The sequence below is a fragment of the Anguilla anguilla genome, chromosome 7, assembly GCF_013347855.1.
Source record: "Anguilla anguilla isolate fAngAng1 chromosome 7, fAngAng1.pri, whole genome shotgun sequence".
Taxonomy (NCBI): Eukaryota; Metazoa; Chordata; class Actinopteri; order Anguilliformes; family Anguillidae; genus Anguilla; species Anguilla anguilla.
In genome coordinates, this window is record NC_049207.1 from 26,646,116 (window position 1) to 26,667,456 (window position 21,341).

The window sequence follows — 21,341 nt, forward strand, 5'->3', positions numbered from 1 at the left end:
GATTGTCAATGATTGGCAAAAAGGTCAATCCAGTCTAAACCAAGGTCTAAACTGGCTGCTTTATCACAATATTGCAACATTTTTCAATTAAATGTTTTTTTTTTTTTTTTTTAACTGTGAGAGGTGGCAGTGAAAAACACACAAAGGTGTGGGGAAAAACAGGACCCAGTCTGGGCCAGAAGAGCTGGGTGTTCTCCTCACACTGTTGAATACTTCTTCAAAATATACACTTCACAGAGTCTGATGCAACTGGATTTATTGCAGGTAATTCCAAGATAACATGCAAGAACCCGGGCTGATCTGCACATATCAATACAAACTGTCTCAAAGCATTCCACAAGACACTTCACAGAAAACACATAAGACGCACACACACACACACACAGACAAGACACACACACACAGACATACGAGACATACAAGACATACAAGACATACTCCCCTGGGGCCGAACACTCCCTTTTATCCTATCTTAGCTCCTCCTGTTGTGGAGCTCAAGCTTGGACTGTCCCTCATGCTTACATCATTTTACTTTACTCTTTTCCCACACATCATTGTTTCTCATTTTTCAGACACCATTATTTCCCAATTGTCGGACACCATTATTTATCAGCCCCTTCCTTCCTTATTTTTAAAAAAATGATAGTCTTCGTCTCCCACTTGAATCTCCCTCCCCCTTCTATCATTAATCACATATTCTGACAACACATTTTCAGAAGCTTCCGTTAGTTCCACACATATGCTTGTATACAGCTTAATTAGCAGGGCGAGAAATTATGTGTGTATTACGTGTTTGTTCTAATCGCACCTATTTTAATATGACGCGCTTCCCTGCTGCCGGTTGTTAATCTTATGGCTAAGGTCGACCTTGGTCCACCTGCATCCTTCCTCTTTTGCTAGCCGGATGATACGTCAGGGAGGAGACAGTTGGTGCTCATTAATACATTCCTTTCCCATATACACTGGGCCTGTGCTCTCTAACTACATATCTTTCCCAATGCAATGGGCTTGTGTTTTTTGAGTACATCAATATTTATTTCCCACAAAGGTTATGGCCACTTTATTCAGCATGGAAGCAATTCGTGTAGACCAGCCTGTGTTTTTCTCCAACCACTCCAACTGCAACCCCAGAAAATTGAATGGGCTGTGAATCATTATTCATTTGACTGTTCTAATCCTGAGGGGTTATTTAGTCAGTTAAACCACATTGTTCCAGAAATAGGCTGTAGCTATGACAACAATGAAGAATAAATGTCCAATTGTTTGCATCATATGACTTTTAATCCGTCAGATCAACTAACGCTTTCATTTTTGTAATGTGCTATAGGCAAATGATTTCTTAAGACAGAGGTTACCTTTCTTGTGTGATTACAATATCGACTAACGATAACTGTTCATTGACTCAATCATCTAATCAAACATGCATTGTGTTAAATTATAGGGAGATGCCTGTGCGACTTTTAAATCCTGTTTCCAACCATTGATCAAGAGACTGGCTTTATAAAAAACAGCGTTGGATCCCATGACCGATATTAATAGTGAAGTCCTGTTCTAGACTCTCCCAGCGAACACTGAACACGGCAGGCACTATGACTTTGAAATGAATCCCGCTTGGCGAGACAAAGAGGTTTTTTTGCCATAGTCACACGACAAGAGCAACCTCCGCGCTCCATTCAGTTTAATACGCGAGGACTGAGAGTTCGCTTTGCTTCCTGCCCTGCATTGCGAAGCCGGTCGAGCCATATGGAAATCAGAAAGCCTTTTACTTTGCCAATGGAATTGGAGTAAACTTCTTAAAATTACACTAGGTACTGGATAGACGTAATGGAACAAGATTATATTTATTATTTATTTTAATAGTTTTTACAAATAAAAGAAACCCCCGCATTGTTTTCCCCCTTTTCTCAAATGTTGGTGGACTCGGCGAGGCTCAAGTAATGGAAATTAATTGGGATCTCGGCCCCGAAGAAGTTGGTAACAATGCCGATCCCAGCCAAGAAACGAAGAACCTTTTGGGGGGTTTCAAAGTTTACAAGAGGAGGTGGTTCATTCTGTCAGTAGTCTGCATGCTGAATTGTTCAAACGCAGTGGTAAGTAGCCACTCTATTCACCGATCTCTTTTCACCGATCTAAGGTAGTAAAGTGAACTTGAAAGCTGGAGAACAACTTACCAACATGGTTAAATTAGGGCGTGTATGAGTTATATGTTTGTCATGTGTTTCCTTTGGTGACTCATGCGTGCGATAGGGTCGGCAGATTTAGAATTTGTTAAAACCGGACTACACAGTAAAATGTCGAGTGTTACTTCAGTTTTTAGCAGATATATTTATTCTGCGTCTGCCAAAAAAATGTAATGTAACGTAATGTATAACATTTGGTCCCTCATTCCAGAGTGGGACGAAATGTTATCCGTTAAGAGTTGAATGAACACTGTTGGGAGTTAAAATAACACTGGACATTTTACTGTGATACATGCTGTTCAGCTGGAAGTGAATCGCGTACGAGATCGGGCGGTGTTGCAGGAGAGGGGGAGGAGAGAGAGAGGTCAGGCAACGACAGAGAAAGAGAGGTCTGTGTAATATGAAATGACCATTTCAATGACTATATGATTGAAAAACAGTATTAATTTGGTTATAAATAAACCAACATCTTGTTTTTATAATTAGCGAATGTCTATTTAAATGCATCTCTTTGCATAAATTGTTAAACTTAACAGAAAATGATACATTGGTGCTTGCAGCTGAATGTGGATCTTACTGACTTGGCAACCATTTCAAGACAACTGGGCTGAGGAGTATTATCAGCTAAAGTATGGTGTGAACTCGCCACTTAAGCCCAATTGCGATTTTCTGAAGCTAGCTACGCTACCCAAAGACACAGTCGGCATTCCAGTTAATGCCAAAGGTGTTTGGTGTGGTTGTCATTGTCATTGTATGCTGTAGCATTAAGATTTTCCTTCACTGGAGCTAAGGGGACTAGGCCAAACCATGAAAAACAGCCCCAGACCATTATTCCTCCTCCACCAAACTTTACAGTTGACACTATGCATTTGGGCAGGTAGCTTTCTCCTGGCATTCACCAAACCCAGATTTGTCTGTCAGACTGCCAGATAATGAAATGTGATTCATCACTCTAGAGAACACATTTCCACTGCTCCACAGTTTCCAATGGTGGTGTGCTTTACACCACTCCAGACAACGCTTGACATTACGCATGGTGATCTTAGGGTTGTGTGTGGCTGCTCGGCCAAGGAAAAACATTTCACCGCTTCACGACTGAGCGGTTGTTGTTTCTAAATATTTCCACTTCAGAAGAACAGCACTTGCAGTTGACTGGAGCAGCTCTAGCAGGGCAGCAATTTGACTAACTAACTTGTTGGAAATGTGGCATCCTAAGACAGTGCTGCGTTGAAGTCATGGAGCTCTTCAGTATGACCCATTCTACTGCCAATGTTAGTCTATGGTCATTGCATGGCCGTATGCTTGATTTTATGCAGAAGGGGTGTCCACATACTTTTGGCGTAAGAAAGCTTTCTATGCACGTAAAGATGTAAAGATGTACTTTGCAAGTTTCACAATGGTAATATTTACATCATCAATGATAAATAAATGTTTTAATTGCATTTCCAAATGTCTTATGAGGTTAACCACTACCTTGTACATTACTTAGTTAAAAATGTAGAATATCAATAACAAAGCTATCTTTGAAATATATTTTTATATTTAACTTAGTCCTGCCACCAGCGCCTTTTGCTGTCGTATGCGTTGAAAAATAAGATGCTTCAGTGTGGTTAATGCTTCAGTGTGGTGACATTTTCAGAAACCAAGTGAATGAAAGTTTTTTTATATAAGCATAGGCCTTCTTAATTTGTGTGCAATTATCTGCCAGGCTTCCTCACTCAGTTTGGGTGCTCTTGCTGTGTTTTATTTGCCAGTTAGGATTGCTTTCTTTTGATGAGTTCTTGATCTTTAGAGGTGAAACAATATTCCCTCTCCAGTGTTGTGAAAATGTTGTGATCTATAACCTCAAAAAAATTAAATAAAAATAGGTTACATTATGAGTATTACAAAATACTGCTTGAGCGGGTGCACACAGTTATCTGAGATGATTCAGTCCTAGAATAACAAATCAAATTGTAATTCTTATTTGTGAAACGATGTAAACCCAAATTTAATTAATGAGATAATTTGATAAGATACGCATCAAATTATCCTGGACTGTTTAAGTGATGTACATGAAACAGGGCCCTGCTCTCTTAATCATGTGTGTTTTTAATGTTCTTATTTCCCTAGTTACAGAGTACTGACACACATATACACACACACACACACACATGCTCATACACACAAGCACACGCAAACGTACACACGCACACAAACATGCTCACGCAAGTTTCTCTGGACATTTTCCCCAGGGAGAAGAGTCTGCACAGCTCATGTGATTCGTGCAAGTACCTGTGACTGTCTGTTATGTAACACAGCTAGAAAACGTACAGGTAGACCCTACTCCACGCATGCCACTTACTGAACCTGCTGCGTGAAGTTGGTTAACATTTAGTGTCGAGTGCTGCCAGCTTTGGTGTGGAACAGCTGGCCGTTTAAGTCGCATGCTTTACAACAGAAAGAAAGGAAAAAAACGCAAGGCCTGGGCTGACTTTTGGGTCCAAAAAGCAGCCATTGTTTGTTCATACAATCAGGCTGTTTTCATTCATTAAATCATCAGGCACCAGGCCCAAATGTAGATTGTGGTCTGTAGTGACTATATATGCATGCACATTTTTTGTTTGTTTGGTTTTTCTTTCAACCGTAAGTTGGTTTGGTTTTTCCCTGGGACCTTTGTACTTCCTTCTCAGGCCCGGTGTAGCTTTGTAACGGGGTAATTTGTGTTTTTCCCACATGCATGCATTATCACATGAAAACAACATGCATGTATTCTCGTGAAACCAGATAATTTGCTAGAAGAAACATTTCAAGATTTGCAGAAAAACAGAAGCATTTGGAAAGAATGCAATTGAAAAAAATCCCAGATCACATCTGCGCATGTTACATCTATCTCAAATTCATATTATGAGGTTTAACAGGCTGATTGTGTTACTGTAATAAGGCTTTGCGATGTCATAATGAATCTCAGGATGTAATGGGGCTTTGTGATGTCATAATCAATCTCAGGATGACTGAAGAAGTGGTCTGTGGATGATGCTTAACATAATTATAGTCAGTGAAAATGTCATTAGAGGGTCTCCATCTGTTCTCAGAACTGAAGCTTTCAATGTCCAAAAAGTGTGACAGTTTATTGTTGGACTAATCTTTTGAAGAAAGTGGTGTTGTGGTCATAATGACCTTTGATAAAAGCGTGATTTTATTTTAGGAAATCACTGGCTGTAGTGCAGTGTGTAAGGTTTTTAAGATAGGGGCTGCAATTGCCAATTGCATTAGTTAATATTAACTTGTATAAACTGATAATATTTTTTTAATGTTGCAAACTAAGTAAATTGAAAATGTGTTAAAACTGTTTGCTGTGTAAATGGCTAATATGTATGGAAGTTGTAAGCTGATGTAAATTGTATAGATTAAGGGCATCTAGCTAAAGCAGGCAAACAATTTGCCTTTGTTTCCCCTGGAATAAACACAGGAAGTACTAGTGGGTGGTTTCCCAGGCCAGTGGTACTGCAGAATACTAAATGGTGTCAGATGGACACTGAGCGTGCCCAGACCCACCCTGACCCTGCTGGTCTTCTATGACATCACATACTTCCCTAGGTTCTTCCCTCTAGCACAGCTGAGCAGTGTTTGTGGTCATTATGTGGTCACATGAGCGCAAATTACAGTATCACATGAGGACTGGCTGTCATTTCCTCCCCTCCGCCCTGCAGAGAAGTGCTGAGTGCTGTGAGGCAGGGCTTTGTGACTCTGGGTCACTGTTTGGAATATGCCATAGGTTTAGTTTCTGTTTCAACATCGGGGGAGAGACAAAGGACACAGCTCATATCAAGGCCATGTGCAGATTTTCCAGTGGGCATGTGCTAAAAATCATGGGGTGTGCTGGGTGGGGTATGCGGTCTGCCGTATGGGGTGTGCTCTGCCCCGTCCCCCTGCAAGTCTACACATATGACCAAGAAATCGTTTTTACTTTTTTTTTTTAAACTTAATATTTAACTTTGGGGCATGTGCTTTAATCAAGTTTTATGACTAAAAACACCTTCAGATTAGATACCTGGTAGTCTTGGTCTGTTTTCAACTGTATTAGCTAGATGCCTGGCCTATATCAGCAGAGTGATCTTTGCTGTTGTGATTTAAATTAAATGTATTTCCCTTCATTTTTATGTTGACAGAGAACCCAGGTTCCTACGGGTGAGATTAACTCGTTCAACTTTTGTGTAAGATTAGCCCGTCCTATGTGAGATAATCCCCCCCCACCCCCCCTCCTGTGTGAGATTAATCCCCCCCCCCTTCTTTTCCTTCCCCCAGATATGGCTGAGTTTTGCTCCAGTGGCAAATCTGACAGCCAGGTATCTAGGGGCCTCCCTGGACCAGGTCAACTGGCTGTCCCTGGTCTACATGGTGGTGGCTGTACCCTTTTGTTTTGTCACCACGTGGATGTTGGACACCCTGGGACTCCGGATCTCAGTGAGTATGGGGGGCTGCGGGAGGAGGCATGGGTTCAAATCCTGAAATGATGCACATTTTTCCTTTTCTCCTCTTTGTACATGCTTTGAGCTTATACTTGGTGTGATTTATGTTACTATGAGGTGCAATGATGGATATTTGTTCTGTAGGTGTGACTTTACAATGCCTTTTGTTATATTTGCAAATAAAAATCAATTTATAAATAAATATGCTGCCATAAAAATAGGCTGTCGTACTTATGCATGCACCAGTTTTTTCTTTTTTTTAACTGATCTTCTTTGTGTAGTAGGACTATGAAAACTGATCTTCTCATTTTATTTTTTGCAACCTGAAAACTTGCAAACCTGAACCATCTTTTCTGACTTGTGAGCCACACACCACTGTAAACAAAACTTGTGTGCACAGAATAAATAAATAAAGAATAAATAAGTATGGTAGGCCATTTCTGCAAGTTGACACAGAGTAGTTCTACTATGCAACTAGATATTTTACCATTAATTTCCATAGCTAATATAGCTAGGGGTGAAACAATAAGAGAAATAATAAACTAAAATAAGAAAATGGCTGCTTTTATCATCACGTTGGTGGCTATCTCTAAACCTTGCTGTTTATCTTAGAAAGCATGACAGCCTACTGAGCATGGAAGAGATGGAAAAGGTGTTGTTCACAGACTGAGTCTTTGGCTCAGGCTACAAAGTTTGAGAACTTTGTAATAGGCTAGAAACGAGTAGCCTATGTTTCTATGAACAATGGTTGTGGTAGATGATTTGCGTGGTGATAACTGGTGGTACCCAAACTGACCTAATTTGTCGGTCAGTACAAATGCAGCCAACTCCAGACTTCCTTTCAATAATTTAATTGGTGTTATTTCACCGACATACACCATAACAAAACAAATTGTGCGAGCAAGGACGGTCTGCTCTCGCAACTTCGCTAGCTACAAATGAACAAATTTGGTCCATGTGCAGTGAGACAGTAAGTCAGTGGAGGGATAAATCACGCAGTGCATGCGCAGCAGGGGATTTTACACAGCTGCCCCCCAGATTCGTGTAGTCCCAAGTATGCAATAACCTAAAAGTCCCTGCTGTGCTACTGGGGGCTTCTGTCTCAATCATCGGGCATCTTGGGGAGCTCAATCAGCTTGGCAACTGCACACTTGTAGGTGCTAGCTTTGATGTGCACCTCAGCGCTCCGTATCTTGCAGTCATCGCTGGGGAAGATGCGTGTAACATGTCCGGTGGGCCAGAGGGCTCTCGGAAGCTGTGAGTGGATGATCACAACGACTCGCCCACGGCGAGGTCAGGAGTGTTGTTCCGCCACTACTGGCGAAGCTGTAGACTGGGGAGGTTCCTGTGGGTGAACCGACCCCAGAAATGTTCAGCGAGCACTTGGCTATGCTTCCAGCGGCGACGTCCCAGAAGATCACGGGAACCATAGACGGCCTGCGGAAGGAAGGAGCCTCGCCGCCCCATCAACAACAGATTTGGTGTGATGAGATTTGGGTCAGCTGAGTCAGATGACTCATACCCCAGGGGCTTGGAATTCAGGATCCCCTCTACTTCAATGAGGACGGTTGACAACATCTCTTCTGAGTCCTTGAGGACGACATGGAGGGAGGTCTTTACAGATTTAATCCCCCGCTCCTAGACTCCACCAAAGTGGGAGGTGAGAGGGGGATTGAACTTGAAAGCAATGCATTGCTTTTCCAGCTGTTCCTGGAGGGTTGGTTCGAGGGCCGTGAAGGCTTCCCACAGTTCCCTTTCACCTCCGCAGAAGTTCGTGCCTCTGTCACACAGGATCTCATAGGTCTTGCCTCGTCTTGCTATGAAGTGACGAAGGGCTTACAAGAAGGAGTCGGTATCCATACTAGGGAGCAGGTCGAGGTGGACCCGCCTGGTGGTAAGGCATTTAAACACTATGCCCCATCGCTTTTTGTGTTGCCTTCCTAGCCTAACTGTGTACAGGCCAAAGCAGTCTACCCTGGTAGACGAGAAAGGTGGTTGGTTGAGTCTATGTCATGCGGAATGCGGGTCGGCCATCTTCGAGACCACAGGAGTGCGACTTGCAACTTCCAGCATTCCAGATACTGCCACTGATGCTTCTTGATTGGTTGTCGGCTGCGGAGAATCCAGTTGGTCCTCCTGATCTCGGTGAAGACTCGCTTGGGCCCTGTGTTCAGTAGGCGGTCATCATTATCCTGCATAATGAGTTGCGTGATTGGGTGATCCGGTGCCAGGACAATGGGATCACCCAAAATTCATAGCTCAGTCAACTCTGATGCTGGTTTTATAGATAGGTGAACTGAACAAAAGTAACTCATACAGCACAAAATCTTTAGAATGTGTGATTACTTTCAATCACGGTTTATTGAAGGTATTTGAGGGTTTTTTTAAAAAATTGTTAAAAAAGCAATGGCTACCAAAAACAAAGAAAAATGTAAAATTCAAGTAAAATACCCTAGTTCAAAGAAAGTGAAAAAAAAAAATAATATTACAGCAAATTTACATTAAAAATTATACAGACAATCACAGTTTATTGAAGGTATTTGAGCTTAATAAATCAGGAAACATCTGTAAATTAAAGGTGATAGTCTGTATAACTTTTAATGTAAATTTGCTGCAATTTTATTATTTTTCACTTCATTTGTATTTTATGTTAATTTTACGATTTTTGTTTCGGAAGTTGTCGCTTCCAATCATTTGACCGTTTTTTAAATAATAATAATTATTATTATTATTTTACAGTGCAAGACATATCTAATTTTTTCATACCCTAATTATCTCTGCCCTTAGCAGTTGGCTTTATTGCTGAACGTTTCTCTGTCTGCTATCAGCTGTCAAAAGGGCATGAAACCGCCCTCGAGGCTTGGGCTTATGGTGGGCCTTTGTTCTCTGCCTCCGTTTGAGACAGACATCTGGGTCTGGAAAAAAATCATTTTCTCTAGTTAATCAGAAAAAAATCACATTCTGGGATGGGGGTGAGTGGTAGGGATTACTGTGGTGATTGCGGGTTCTAAAACACCAGCTGTTGCAACCTGGGGTGAAGCACATACCATAGACTTCTGCAGCCCTCGCTTAAAAATGAGAAACCAACTCAGACACAAGAAACGAGGCGAGGCAAAGTTACCATGCAGTCAGCAGCTTTAACTCGTCCGTTAACTGGTGAGAAACAACAAAACCCAGCAGGCCTTGCGGCTCTCCAGGATCAGGCTGCAGATCCCGGTCACAGCCTGTGAAGTCCGCTGTGCTCAAATTCATTAGAAAGCTTGTGCTATCAGTCAGTGTGTACTGCCTGGCTTTGGATGCTGTCCATCACTTTGTACTGCCTGGCTTTGGATGCTGTCATTCAGTGTGTACCGCCTGGTTGTGGATGCTGTCAGTCAGTGTGCACTGCCTGGCATTGGGTGCAGTCAGGCAGTGTGTACTGCCTGGCTTTGGATGCTGTCAGTCTGTGGGTACTGCCTGGCTTTGGATGCTGTCAATCTGTATACGGCCTGGCTGTGGGTGCTGTCAGTCAGTCTGTACTGCCTGGCTTTGGATGGGTGCCTGCCTGGCTGTCTGCCACACAGAATAACCATGCAGCGGAGATCCCACCATCACTGACTGACAGACAGTTGTATGCTGTAATTAAGCCTGCCTGCTCCTCAGCATGAGAGCGAGGGCACTGTCCATCAGTGTGATGATCCTGAACTGTACAAAATTACTCTCCCTCCCCCGCCGTGTTTTCCTGCTTTTCACATCGTACAGCCGTCATAATGAGCGCACCTCCCTGTAATGCTGGTTGATCGTTCGGTTGTCAAATTCTGAGCAATTCTGTTATTACTTTAGAAAAAATGTGCTTTCTTGTGTTGTAGGAAATATGCAAATAAAATTTAAAAAAAGTGAATCATGAATGTTGATGTCGTGTTCTGTTCTGGTACAACTACAGTCAAGATTTCATGATTGCATACAGAAATCAAACTGTGAGTAACTTCTGTAAACGTTAAAAAATACATCCATTTTATTTATTCTTTTTGACCACTGTTTATTCTCATTTATTTGCTCATTGCCCAGCCATTTTTTATGTAAATCTAGTGGTCGCTGTGGATACAAGCACGTGTTGAATGACTGCTCTGTTAAAAAGGGGAAATGCTGGCGTTCTCAGTAACGGTGCCACGTTTTTGCCCCTGCCGACCGAGGCTTTGATTGGCGGTGGTTAATAATAAACTATAAACCCTTAGAATGATGTCTCCCCCAGCAACCCTGTGCAATGCAGGAAATGTGCTGCAATACAGGAAGTGGGTCCCATGTCAGGAGGAAGTGATATGATCTCAGGGCCTCAAAGGGCCTTCCAGAGATTCTCTGGGGGGGTGTTGGTCCTGGAGAGCTGCAGGGTCCTATTTTCACCTTAATATTAAAAAGAAATTTACTTCAAAGGAACCATGTGAGTATGACTAGCTACTTTTATTGATGAATTTAGTGCAACAACAAATCAGCCCTGTAGCTCTCCAGGACCAGGGTTGGGAACCTCTGTAGTAACCAGGTTAATTCCACCACAATTCTCTGTACTTCCTGTTTAAAGGTTTCTAGCTGGCAAAGGACATTTCCAGTGTGCTATATTATGGTTTATGAAAATTCACAAAGAGACATGCCTGAGGACAAAACCTTCAGTACCATGTTCTGTTATTCATTTTCATAAGGCAAATCTAATTAGAACTAAATCAAACTAAATTGTTTCCACCGACAAAACCAGACTTTGTGAACTTCTCCTGCATTAAAATGTGACGAGGTGTGTGCCATACTTCTTGAATGCTGTTAGACTATCGTATCTACAATACTATAGCTTTTTTCCATCTGGTTAAACCATAGTATCTGTGGTAGTATGGCTGCTGGCCATCTGGTCAGACTATAGTATCTATGATAGTATGGCTGCAGACTACGTGAGTATCTGGTTTGACTGGCTGCTAAGCCATCTGGTTAGCTGCTAAGCCATCTGGTTAGACAGCACGTAGCCATACTGCCATAGATACTGCAATCTGGTTTGACTGTAGTATCTATGGCAGTATGGCTACTGACTAGTTGGTTGTTCTATAGTATGTATGACTGGTTCTCTCTGTGTCTGGGCTTGCAGCTCATCCTGGGGTCCTGGCTGAACATGGTGGGGAGTGGCCTGCGTTTCCTCAGCATCTTGAGCAGCCTGCCGCAGTCTGTGCGTTACTTCCCCCTGCTGATGGGAGGCCAGACGTTGTGCGCCCTGGCGCAGACCCTCATCATCTTCTCCCCCACCAAGCTGGCTGCGCTCTGGTTCCCTCAGCATCAGAGGGCCACCGCCAACACGATTGCCTCTATGTGTAAGTCAGGGATCTGGGGGTAGGGGTCACAGAATCAGAGGGGGTGTTGGTTAGGGCTGGGTGGGGTTAGAGGGTAAGTACTAGAGTCAGCCATGGCCACCCAAGTGACCATGAGATGTTGTGATCTCAGCTGAAACCCTTGCTCCTTACCTAGGCAATGCTAGCGCTAAGTGTGCATCACCCTTTGGGACTGCCAGCCAAAGAATGTAGGACCCATCCACCCCACTGGAACAATGCCTTAACAGATACTAGACCGTGGGGCCCATCCACACGTTGGAACACACAGGATGTCATTGATTTACTAACTGATTGATTGGTTGAGTGACTGAGCAAAGAAATGCATTTTTGGTTTTTACCAACTGTAGCAAAGAATATTTTCTTCTTTTTTTTTCAGCTAACCCAATTGGACTTCTCTTGGCCAACATCTTCTCTCCAATAATCGTTGGGCAGGACATGAACATTCCTCTGATGGTGAGGGTGTGGCTTGTGTGTTTTAGACAAACATACTTTTCACAATGTGAACTTCTAAAAATTCACCCGCCTCACCACTTTGCTTCTCCACCTGAACCTGAAGCTGGGGATCTATGCCATCCCAGCAGTCGTGGCCTGTATCCTAGCAACACTGGGGATTCGCGAGAGCGTTCCTCCATCTCCTCCCTCTGCCAGCGCGGAGAGCTCAAACTCAGAGCCGTTTCTGCAGGGTATTAAGCTGGTGAGTATTGAGGAGTCTGGAATAATCTAGCCTCCACCTAAGCAAACACCTGAACCGAAATTACACCATCACCTTATGTCCAGATTTAATTCCTGTTTGTTGCATCTTGATTGCATTAAAAATGGTTTTGTGCGTGTGTGTGTGTGTGTGTGTGTGTGCATGCATGTGTTACATACGTCTCTCTCTCTCTCTCTCGCTCTCTCTCTAGCTGTTGATGAACAGGGCATATATGATTCTCCTGCTGTGCATGGGATCTGGAATAGCTGTGTTCACTTGCTTCTCAACCGTGCTGGACCAGATCCTTTGTGTTAAAGGATACAGTGATGTAAGGAACTCCTCTGACTACTCCAAAACGCACAAATACACTCGTAGATACACACACGGCCACATACAAGCACGCACACACATACATGCGCACACACACGCATGTACGTATGTGTGCACGTTCATAGAATGACATATGTCTTCCAGTCAGAAATTGATATTGATTAAAAAAACCAACAATGCACAAACACAGTCACACATCCATACATACTCAAAGTCAATTATTTAATAAATTAAAAAATAAAACCTCTGTCTAAGCCATTTGCCTAATAGCACATGACAGGAAAGTGTTGGTTGATCCGACTGATTAAAAGTCATGCAATATGAATGCTGAATTTCTTCTTCGTGGCATGCGTATATGTTTCTAACAGTGTGGTTCAAAGAAAATACAGTTCAGGGGATGGAATTATGGTTGTAATGGAAACCAGCATGTTGGGGGCCTGGGGGGGGGGGACTTGGGGGTAAGTTCCTAGCCTTCTCATCCCTGCTGTAGAATACCCAACACCCAATTTCTATCCCATTCTAGGAGTTTGCGGGGATTTGTGGAGCGCTCTTCATCCTGTTTGGGGTGGTTGGCGCCGCCTTCCTGGGGTTCTATGTCGACCGCAGCAAGAAGTTCATTGAGGCCACCAAGATAGGCATGTCCCTCTGTGCGCTAGCCTGCATCGGCTTTGCAGTGGTGAGCTCCCATCTGTGTCAGGCCTTTCCCATAATGCACCAGGCCTTCCCCATGATGCACCAGGCCTTCCTCGTGATGCACTAGGCCTTTCTCATAATGCACCAGGCCTTTCCCATGATGCAATACGTCTTTCCCATGATGCACCAAGCCTTCCCCATGATGCACTTGGCCTTCTCCAATGATGTAGCAAGCTTTCACCATGACACACCACACAAGGACCGCACTAGCCCTAACCCTAGCTCTAACAATTAATTTAATTGACTCCAAGTTTCACTGAGATTATTTCACAAAGTATGTCGCTGCATTTTCCTCCCCAAATGTATCTGAAAGTTAGCTGGTTGACTCCGTGATGTACTTGGTGAAATTCCTTCTGCTGTCCGTGTGGGGTGATGGGAATGTGCATTAAATGGCATTAAAACATGTTGAAATGTTCTTCCAGGTGTCCCAGCTGCGTGACCAGAAAGCCGCCGTGGCTGTCTTGTGCTCGCTCTTCGGATTTTTCGGGTTTTCATTATACCCTGTTGCCATGGAACTGTCAGTGGAGAGTTCTTATCCTGTGGGAGAGGCATCTTCCTCCGGCCTCCTCTTCATCTCAGGGTACGTGCTACTATGGTGACAGGCTGCTATGGTAACGGGCCTCTGGTCCTTACCGTTTGGCCTGCTTTGGGTTTGGGTTTCAGCATTTAAGTGTGGCATTTCAGTCATTGCTTGGCTAAAGTGGTCACACACCTTGTTACCAAGGCCTAAATTGCCCACTGATTGAAAAGAAAACACAAAATAACCAACAGACTCTGTGTCCCTCCAGAACCAGTGTTTGATATCTCTGTTCTTGACTAGGGGTATGCTATGTTAAAAAAAAAAAATTAATTTTTAAAAGTCGCTCTGTATAAGAGCGTTTGCTAAATGCCTGTAATGTAATGTAATGTAAAGTAATGGGTACCCAAACAGTGGTTCATGTCTTATGTACTGTATTCTTGTTCTGCACGTTCATAAAATTGGTCCGTTATCTGCAAGATTTTCAATGGTGTCTACAGGGTTAAAGCATTTAAAATAAAGCATTTTACCCTGGTCTGCATGGGCACCAAATCTTTCTCTGACTGTTTAATAAGCAAAGGCACTGATTGTTTGGATTCTTATAGGCAGATCCAATCCATCGTCTACATGGTGATTCTCCAGATGCTGACCAAGCCAATAGCAGACTCCCCTTTCTCCACATGTGGAACTGGAGAAAGCCAGGGCTTGAGTTGGAGAGGTAAGGCTGTCCTTGTCCTACCAGCGGCGTTTATGTCACAGCCAGTCAGGAAGGCTGTAGCTTTGTGGTTTTGAGACTTGTTAGCGGGCCCGATGGTTCCCCCCACAGACCAAAAACCGAACCAGGGCCTGTCATTTGTGATTTGTGGTTGGGTGCGCACCACACCGCACCACCAGATGTGGAGTCCCGCTTGTATCCTTACCCAGACTGCCCAAAACAGCTTTCTTCCAGAAATTTTGCAGCCTCTGTTTAAAATTTTAAAAAGTGATTCCCAAATTCAGCTGCAGTCACACTGGATATGTATAAAACACAGCTTTATAGTTCTGTGACACGCGAGCCCCTTGCTGTTATATGCACTGATTTTGTTTCTTCTTTTTAAACTTAGAATACTAATGGATATAATAATAAATACATTTAAAGCCTAAGCATAAATGTCCTTTAAGAACATTCTGGAATTGGCCATTTCTGCATATGATTGGATCTCTATGTATTTATTATGATGACGATTATTCGTAGCATGATGGTGATCATCATCATCATTTTTACTCTATTTATTGTAATATAATAAATAATGTAATAAATATAGAGTAACAAAAGTGTTGATGTACAGCTGTGTGGTCTCTGCAGTGCCAGTACTGGTCATGAGGGTGTTGATGCACAGCTGTGATTTCTCTGCCTTGCCAGTGCTGGTCATGAGGGTGTTGATGCACAGCTGTGATTTCTCTGCCTTGCCAGTGCTGGTCATGAGGGTGTTGATGCACAGCTGTGATTTCTCTGCCTTGCCAGTGCTGGTCATGAGGGTGTTGATGTACAGCTGTGTGGTTTCTCTGCAGTGCCTGTGCTGGTCATGAGGGTGTTGATGTACAGCTGTGTGGTTTCTCTGCAGTGCCTGTGCTGGTCATGAGGGTGTTGATGCACAGCTGTGATTTCTCTGCCTTGCCAGTGCTGGTCATGAGGGTGTTGATGTACAGCTGTGTGGTTTCTCTGCCTTGCCAGTGCTGGTCATGAGGGTGTTGATGTACAGCTGTGTGGTTTCTCTGCAGTGCCAGTGCTGGTCATGAGGGTGTTGATGTACAGCTGTGTGGTTTCTCTGCAGTGCCTGTGCTGGTCATGAGGGTGTTGATGTACAGCTGTGTGGTTTCTCTGCCTTGCCAGTGCTGGTCATGAGGGTTTGATGTACAGCCGTGTGGTTTCTCTGCAGTGCCTGTGCTGGTGATGGCTGGTTTGTGGAGTGTGGGAACCTGCTGTTTCGTCCTCTTCTTCCACACTGAATACCGAAGGCTTCGGGCCGAGGCAGACGCCATCATCACCACGGAAACGGAGCCGGGGAGATCGCAAAGCACCAGAGAGGCGTAGCAGAATGTACAGGGGGAAACTTTACCTCATTGGACACGTGTCTCTCTACTGACCTCAGGAAAGTGAACGTATCTTCTAAGAACTGCTGTGCTGCTCATTGTTATTTGACTGCACCAGGTCACTGATTCATTTTACACCAGTTCAGGGTCCCAGGTTCTTGGTGCCCTGATGGTGTGATGGTAAGGTAGGCAGTGAATTCCGAACGACGAAGTTTTTAAGGAAGAGCCATCGACGAACATGTCGCTGTCAGCATACTCAATATAAACGCCATGTTCTTCGTTTTATGTCACTTGAAGCCTTTGGGGGCTGCACAAACTTGGCGTGAAGATTTTTCCAAGTTGGTTTGCACAACACAGGATCATTAACTTGGTCTTTTTGAGTATACTGGCTTCTTAACAGTCACGTGTAATAGCACCTCAACCATTCTGTGGCCCGGATTAGTGTACTCCCCTGCTAATCCAAAACCCTTTGGAATCTGCAGCATTATTTCCAAGCATGGGTGTGTTCATCTACCTCTTAAACAAGCCCACTGCATGTGCACTGTAACTTTTTTAAATATGGTACTTCATGAGCTACTAGTTGTGTTTTTATTGGACTAAAACACTGATTTTTCACTGATTTTTATTACATTTTTATTTGTTCGATTACTTTTACAAGTATCTCAGTGCTTGAACTGAAAACTATTTTAAAATGTGTTTAATGTAAATAAATGCATGTATTTTTAATGCTGTGTTTTCTAAAAAATAAATGGCAAATCATTTAAATATAAACAATTAGCAGTTTTATACTTGTAATTTTATCAAATTTGATTAATTGTGTACCAGTTTTTAATCTTCTGAGTGAACCATTAACTTGCTACTCAAAATATGATCCATACTTTTCTTAATTGCATGTGAAACACTTGGTGTGAATTCCCAGCCTTTTTCCTTTGCCATTTTACATTCTGAGCTATTGAGATGTAAAGCCTAAACATCTGTTCCAAAATTGTTCATTTGGAAAATGGATTGGAAATTTGCACATTTTTGTTGCACAAAACCAAAAATGTAAAAGTATAAACTCAATTAATTGCATACAGTTGTAGTTGTTTCCCCCATATTGTCATCACTTGCTTGCATATGAAAGTGTTTTATTGTGTTCTTAAGCTTGTTTTGTTTTATAATTTTCATGACATGGATGTATGTATCTCTGGCCGGTTCCAAGCTCTTTAATAAAAGTGTTTTTTCAATACGTGTGTACTTTTTTCAATGCAACTTTGAGACAAATCACATAAATACACTGGAGGGGAATTTTCATGGTACAATTTAAATGGTGTAAGATTTTTGTATGAGCTACTATGATTACAAATATTTGTGCTGGAAAAAATACAAAATATAAACCCCAGAGGAATTTTGGTTTTGTCAATGAAACAATAAAGCATCCGAAGTGATTTAGGCAATAATCTGATATAATTTCTGACAAAAGAATAAATATAAGGAAATATTAGGACTGTGTGTAAACATGTGGGTCAATTAGTTGGGAACCCAACATGTGGTAAATTTGAACCAAATAGATCACCACGGTCTTTTCACGCTGAATAGTCACACAGGGGGACTGCATGTTTGAACTCCCAGTGGCAAGTAAAAACTCCCTGTTTGGAAGAAATTTCCTAAGGGATCTAGCTTACAGAGTACTGAATTCCAGCTGGGTTCTCTTGGATGCACCAGTGGCAGCGTGAAGCCTTGTTCCCAGGCCAGCACAGAAACTGGGAATTTGCATCAATTCTGGACAAGAATAAATTCAAATAATGCTCTTTAGCTCTCTCTGCTGGTCAACTCTATTTAAGCAATGCTTAAGGACAAGCAATCGGTGGTACATCTTGTTCCGTTCTGATTGCACTGGTTTCATCAACAACCTGAAATCTATTACATAATATTTTGCCAATACACAATTTATACTTATTTCATTTTTATGCGTGTGCACGCATGCATGAGTACTCGTGCGTGTGTGTGGCAGAATAAACTGGGAACACTGCCGAATTTTTTGATAATGACTCTTGGCAAGCATATTATACATTTTATTTTAAGTAAGTATAGTATTTTAAGTTTTTAATAGTACACATCTCCAAGTACTATCAAAAAATGCTTCTTTAATGAAGGCCTCTTTAATAATCATGATGAGAGAAATGCTGATATGCGGGAGACAAGTGAAAGGGAACCCTACTGCTGCCTGCTGAGTTTGTTAAATTTGACAAATGTGTTATTCAAGAAAAACAGGTTCAGGAATGCGTTCCTGTACAGTCAGGGAAGGCATGCTCTCTTGCTTCCCTGTTCTAGCGGTGGGCTCCACTAAATCAACTCACTTTTATACAACTGATTTCCAACCAGTTCAAGATGTTTATAAGGCCACAGGCCACTTAGGTGCAGTGCAGATGAATTTCTTTCCACACAATATATTATATAAATTTAGCCTTGACATATGTTAATATTGTTGAATCAAAATATGGCAGACTATTCCATGTATTAATATTGATGCACATATGTGATGATCTTAGCAGACATGACGTAAGCATTTCTGAAATACCCTTAATCCCAATGCAAACAGCTCATTTTATTAAAACGTCTTTAATGAGTGAACAGACACCCAGCTCACGCAGAGCTGGTCTGGGCACATCGTTGGCTCTGGCTCTGATCATAAAGGCCACATCTGTTTCGGAGGCCTGTCCTGGAAACGATGGCCATAAGGGGAAGGTGGGGGTGATAGTGGGGTGTTGGTGGGGTGTCTACGCTGAGTTAATTAATTTCACTTCATTATCACTATCATTAAATATGACAGGGGAAGTTAATTAGTGAGTCACCACAAATTACTGTTTACAGATAAAAGGATGGAGGCTCTAGCAACAGACATTCATTCCCTCAGTAACACTGAGAAACATGCTGTACCCAGCAGAACTACACAGAGAACGGCCAAGCATCTCACAATTATTTATAATTAGCACTGGTACAGCCATTATTTCCTCCCCAGTTGCCCTAGTTGATGGTGTATTTAGCAGCATTCACGTCATACCTATTTTCATTGAGCTCTCGTGGAGTTTTACATGATGTACTGCCCAACCACAGATATCCTCCAATGCCTGGGTTGACCTTTAACTCATATTCCTTTGGTTCAGGATTAATTGTGCACGTACATTTGAAGTCGAAAGTTTACATACACCTTAGCCAAATCCATTTAAACTCAGTTTTTCACAATTCCTGACATTTAATCCTAGTAAACATTACCTGTCTTAGGTCAGTTAGGATCACGACTTTATTTTAAGAATGTGAAATGTCAGAATAATAGAAGAGTGAATTATTTATTTCAGCTTTTATTTCTTTCATCACATTCCCAGTGGGTCAGAAGTTTACACATACTCTGTTAGTATTTGGTAGCATTGCCTTTAAATAGTTTAACTTAGGTCAAACGTTTCTGGTAGCCTTCCACAAGCTTCTCACAATAAGTTTCTGGAATTTTGGCCCATTCTTCCTGACAGAACTGGTGTAACTGAGTCAGGTGTGTAGGCCTCCTTGCTCGCACATACTTTTGATGGCCACACCAATACCTTGACTTTGTTGTCCTTAAGCCATTTTGCCACAACTTTGGAAGTATGCTTTGGGTCATTTTCTATTTGGAAGAGCCATTTGCGACAAAGCTTTAACTTCCTGGTTGATGTCTTGAGATGTCTTCAATATATCCACATAATTTTCCTTCCTCGTGACGCCATCTATTTTATGAAGTGCACCAGTCCCTCCTGCAGCAAAGCACCCCCACAACATGATGTTGCCTCCCCTGTGCTTCACGGCTAGGATGGTGTTCTCCGGATGGTGTTTAGCTCCAAACATAAAAATGATCATTATGGCCAAACGGTTCAATTTTTGTTTCATCAGACCAGAGGACATTTCTCCAAAAAGTGAGATCTTTGTTCCCATGTGCAATTGCAAACTGTAGTCTGGCTATTTTATGGCAGTTTTGGAGTAGTGGCTTCTTCCTAGCTGAGCAGCCTTTCAGGTTATGTCGATATAGGACTCGTTTTACTGTGGATATAGATACTTTTGTACCTGTTCCCTCCAGCATCTTCACAAGGTCCTTTGCTGTTGTTCTGGGATTGATTCTCACTTGATTCTCTAGGAGACAGAACGCGTCTCCTTCCTGAGCGGTATGACAGCTGCGTGGTCCCATGGTGTTTATACTTGCGTACTATTGTTTGTACAGACGAACGTGGTACCTTCAGGCGTTTTAAAATTGCTCCCAAGGATGAACCAGACTTGTGGAGGTCCACAATTTTCTTTCTGAGGTCTTGGCTGATTTCTTTTGATTTTCCCATGATGTCAAGCTAACAGGCACTGAGTTTGAAGGTAGACCTTAAAATACATTCACATGTACACCTCCAATTGACTCAAATAATGTCAATTAGCCTATCAGAAGTTTCTAAAGCCATGACATCATTTTCTGGAATTTTCCAAGCTGTTTAAAGGCACAGTCAACTTAGTGTATGTAAACTTCTGACCCACTGGAATTGTGATATAGTGAATTAAAAGTGAAATAATCTGTCTGTAAACAATTGTGGGAAAAATTACTTGTGTCATGCACAAAGTAGATGTCCTAACTGACTTGCCACTACTATAGTTTGCTAACATGAAATCTGTGGAGTGGTTAAAAATGAGTTTTAATGACTTCAACCTAAGTGTATGTAAACTTCCGACTTCAATTGTGTAGTGTTGCCAGCAGGCCCATGTTAGCTTTGATGATCCACATTTCAGTCAAAAATGGTTTCTTTCCTGATAAATTTGACCTTTTAGACATCTCTGTGCTACTAACTGTTAGCCAGGTCTGCCACTTTTGCTCATATTAATCAGGTCAATGCATTTATTTTTCTCCTATTTTGTAAGTCACTATGACATACGATGACACCTTCACTGGGTAAAAATGTGACTGAAATACTACACTACAAGGGAATGCTCTTATAAATAACCTACCAAATTAAGGCAGATAAATGAATGAGTATTAAATGTAATTAATTTTATAAAATTCTTCAGTTTTGTTTTTGTTCA

The 21,341-nt window shown here is 42.2% G+C and overlaps 1 protein-coding gene across 3 annotated transcripts; it reads left to right on the top strand.

Moving 5' to 3' along the window:
• The first annotated feature begins 1,668 nt into the window (after positions 1-1,668).
• LOC118231091 (solute carrier family 49 member A3-like) lies at positions 1,669-17,503 on the top strand. Of its 3 annotated transcripts, XM_035424574.1 has the most exons (11): positions 1,955-2,090; positions 2,484-2,569; positions 6,468-6,626; positions 11,736-11,955; positions 12,350-12,426; positions 12,530-12,667; positions 12,876-12,992; positions 13,518-13,670; positions 14,110-14,267; positions 14,810-14,922; positions 16,124-17,503. In XM_035424574.1, exons 3-11 carry the CDS (start codon positions 6,558-6,560, stop codon positions 16,276-16,278), a joined length of 1,200 nt encoding a protein of 399 aa, XP_035280465.1. In that variant the 5' UTR covers positions 1,955-2,090; positions 2,484-2,569; positions 6,468-6,557; the 3' UTR covers positions 16,279-17,503. The 3 variants fall into 3 exon arrangements, with proteins under 3 accessions (XP_035280463.1, XP_035280464.1, XP_035280465.1); XM_035424572.1 differs by lacking the exon at positions 2,484-2,569 and having other exon boundaries at positions 1,669-2,090; XM_035424573.1 differs by lacking the exons at positions 2,484-2,569; positions 16,124-17,503 and adding an exon at positions 15,756-16,016 and having other exon boundaries at positions 1,669-2,090.
• The last annotated feature ends 3,838 nt before the right edge of the window (positions 17,504-21,341 follow it).

Bases quoted from the DNA above. Each gene is read 5' to 3' on its own strand.
- LOC118231091 (XM_035424572.1), top strand. From the start codon at position 1,938: ATGGAAATTAATTGGGATCTCGGCCCCGAAGAAGTTGGTAACAATGCC. The intron at 12,668-12,875 runs GTGAGTATTGAG...CTCTCTCTCTAG, and splicing joins TTCTGCAGGGTATTAAGCTG to CTGTTGATGAACAGGGCATA. The intron at 12,993-13,517 runs GTAAGGAACTCC...ATCCCATTCTAG, and splicing joins GTGTTAAAGGATACAGTGAT to GAGTTTGCGGGGATTTGTGG.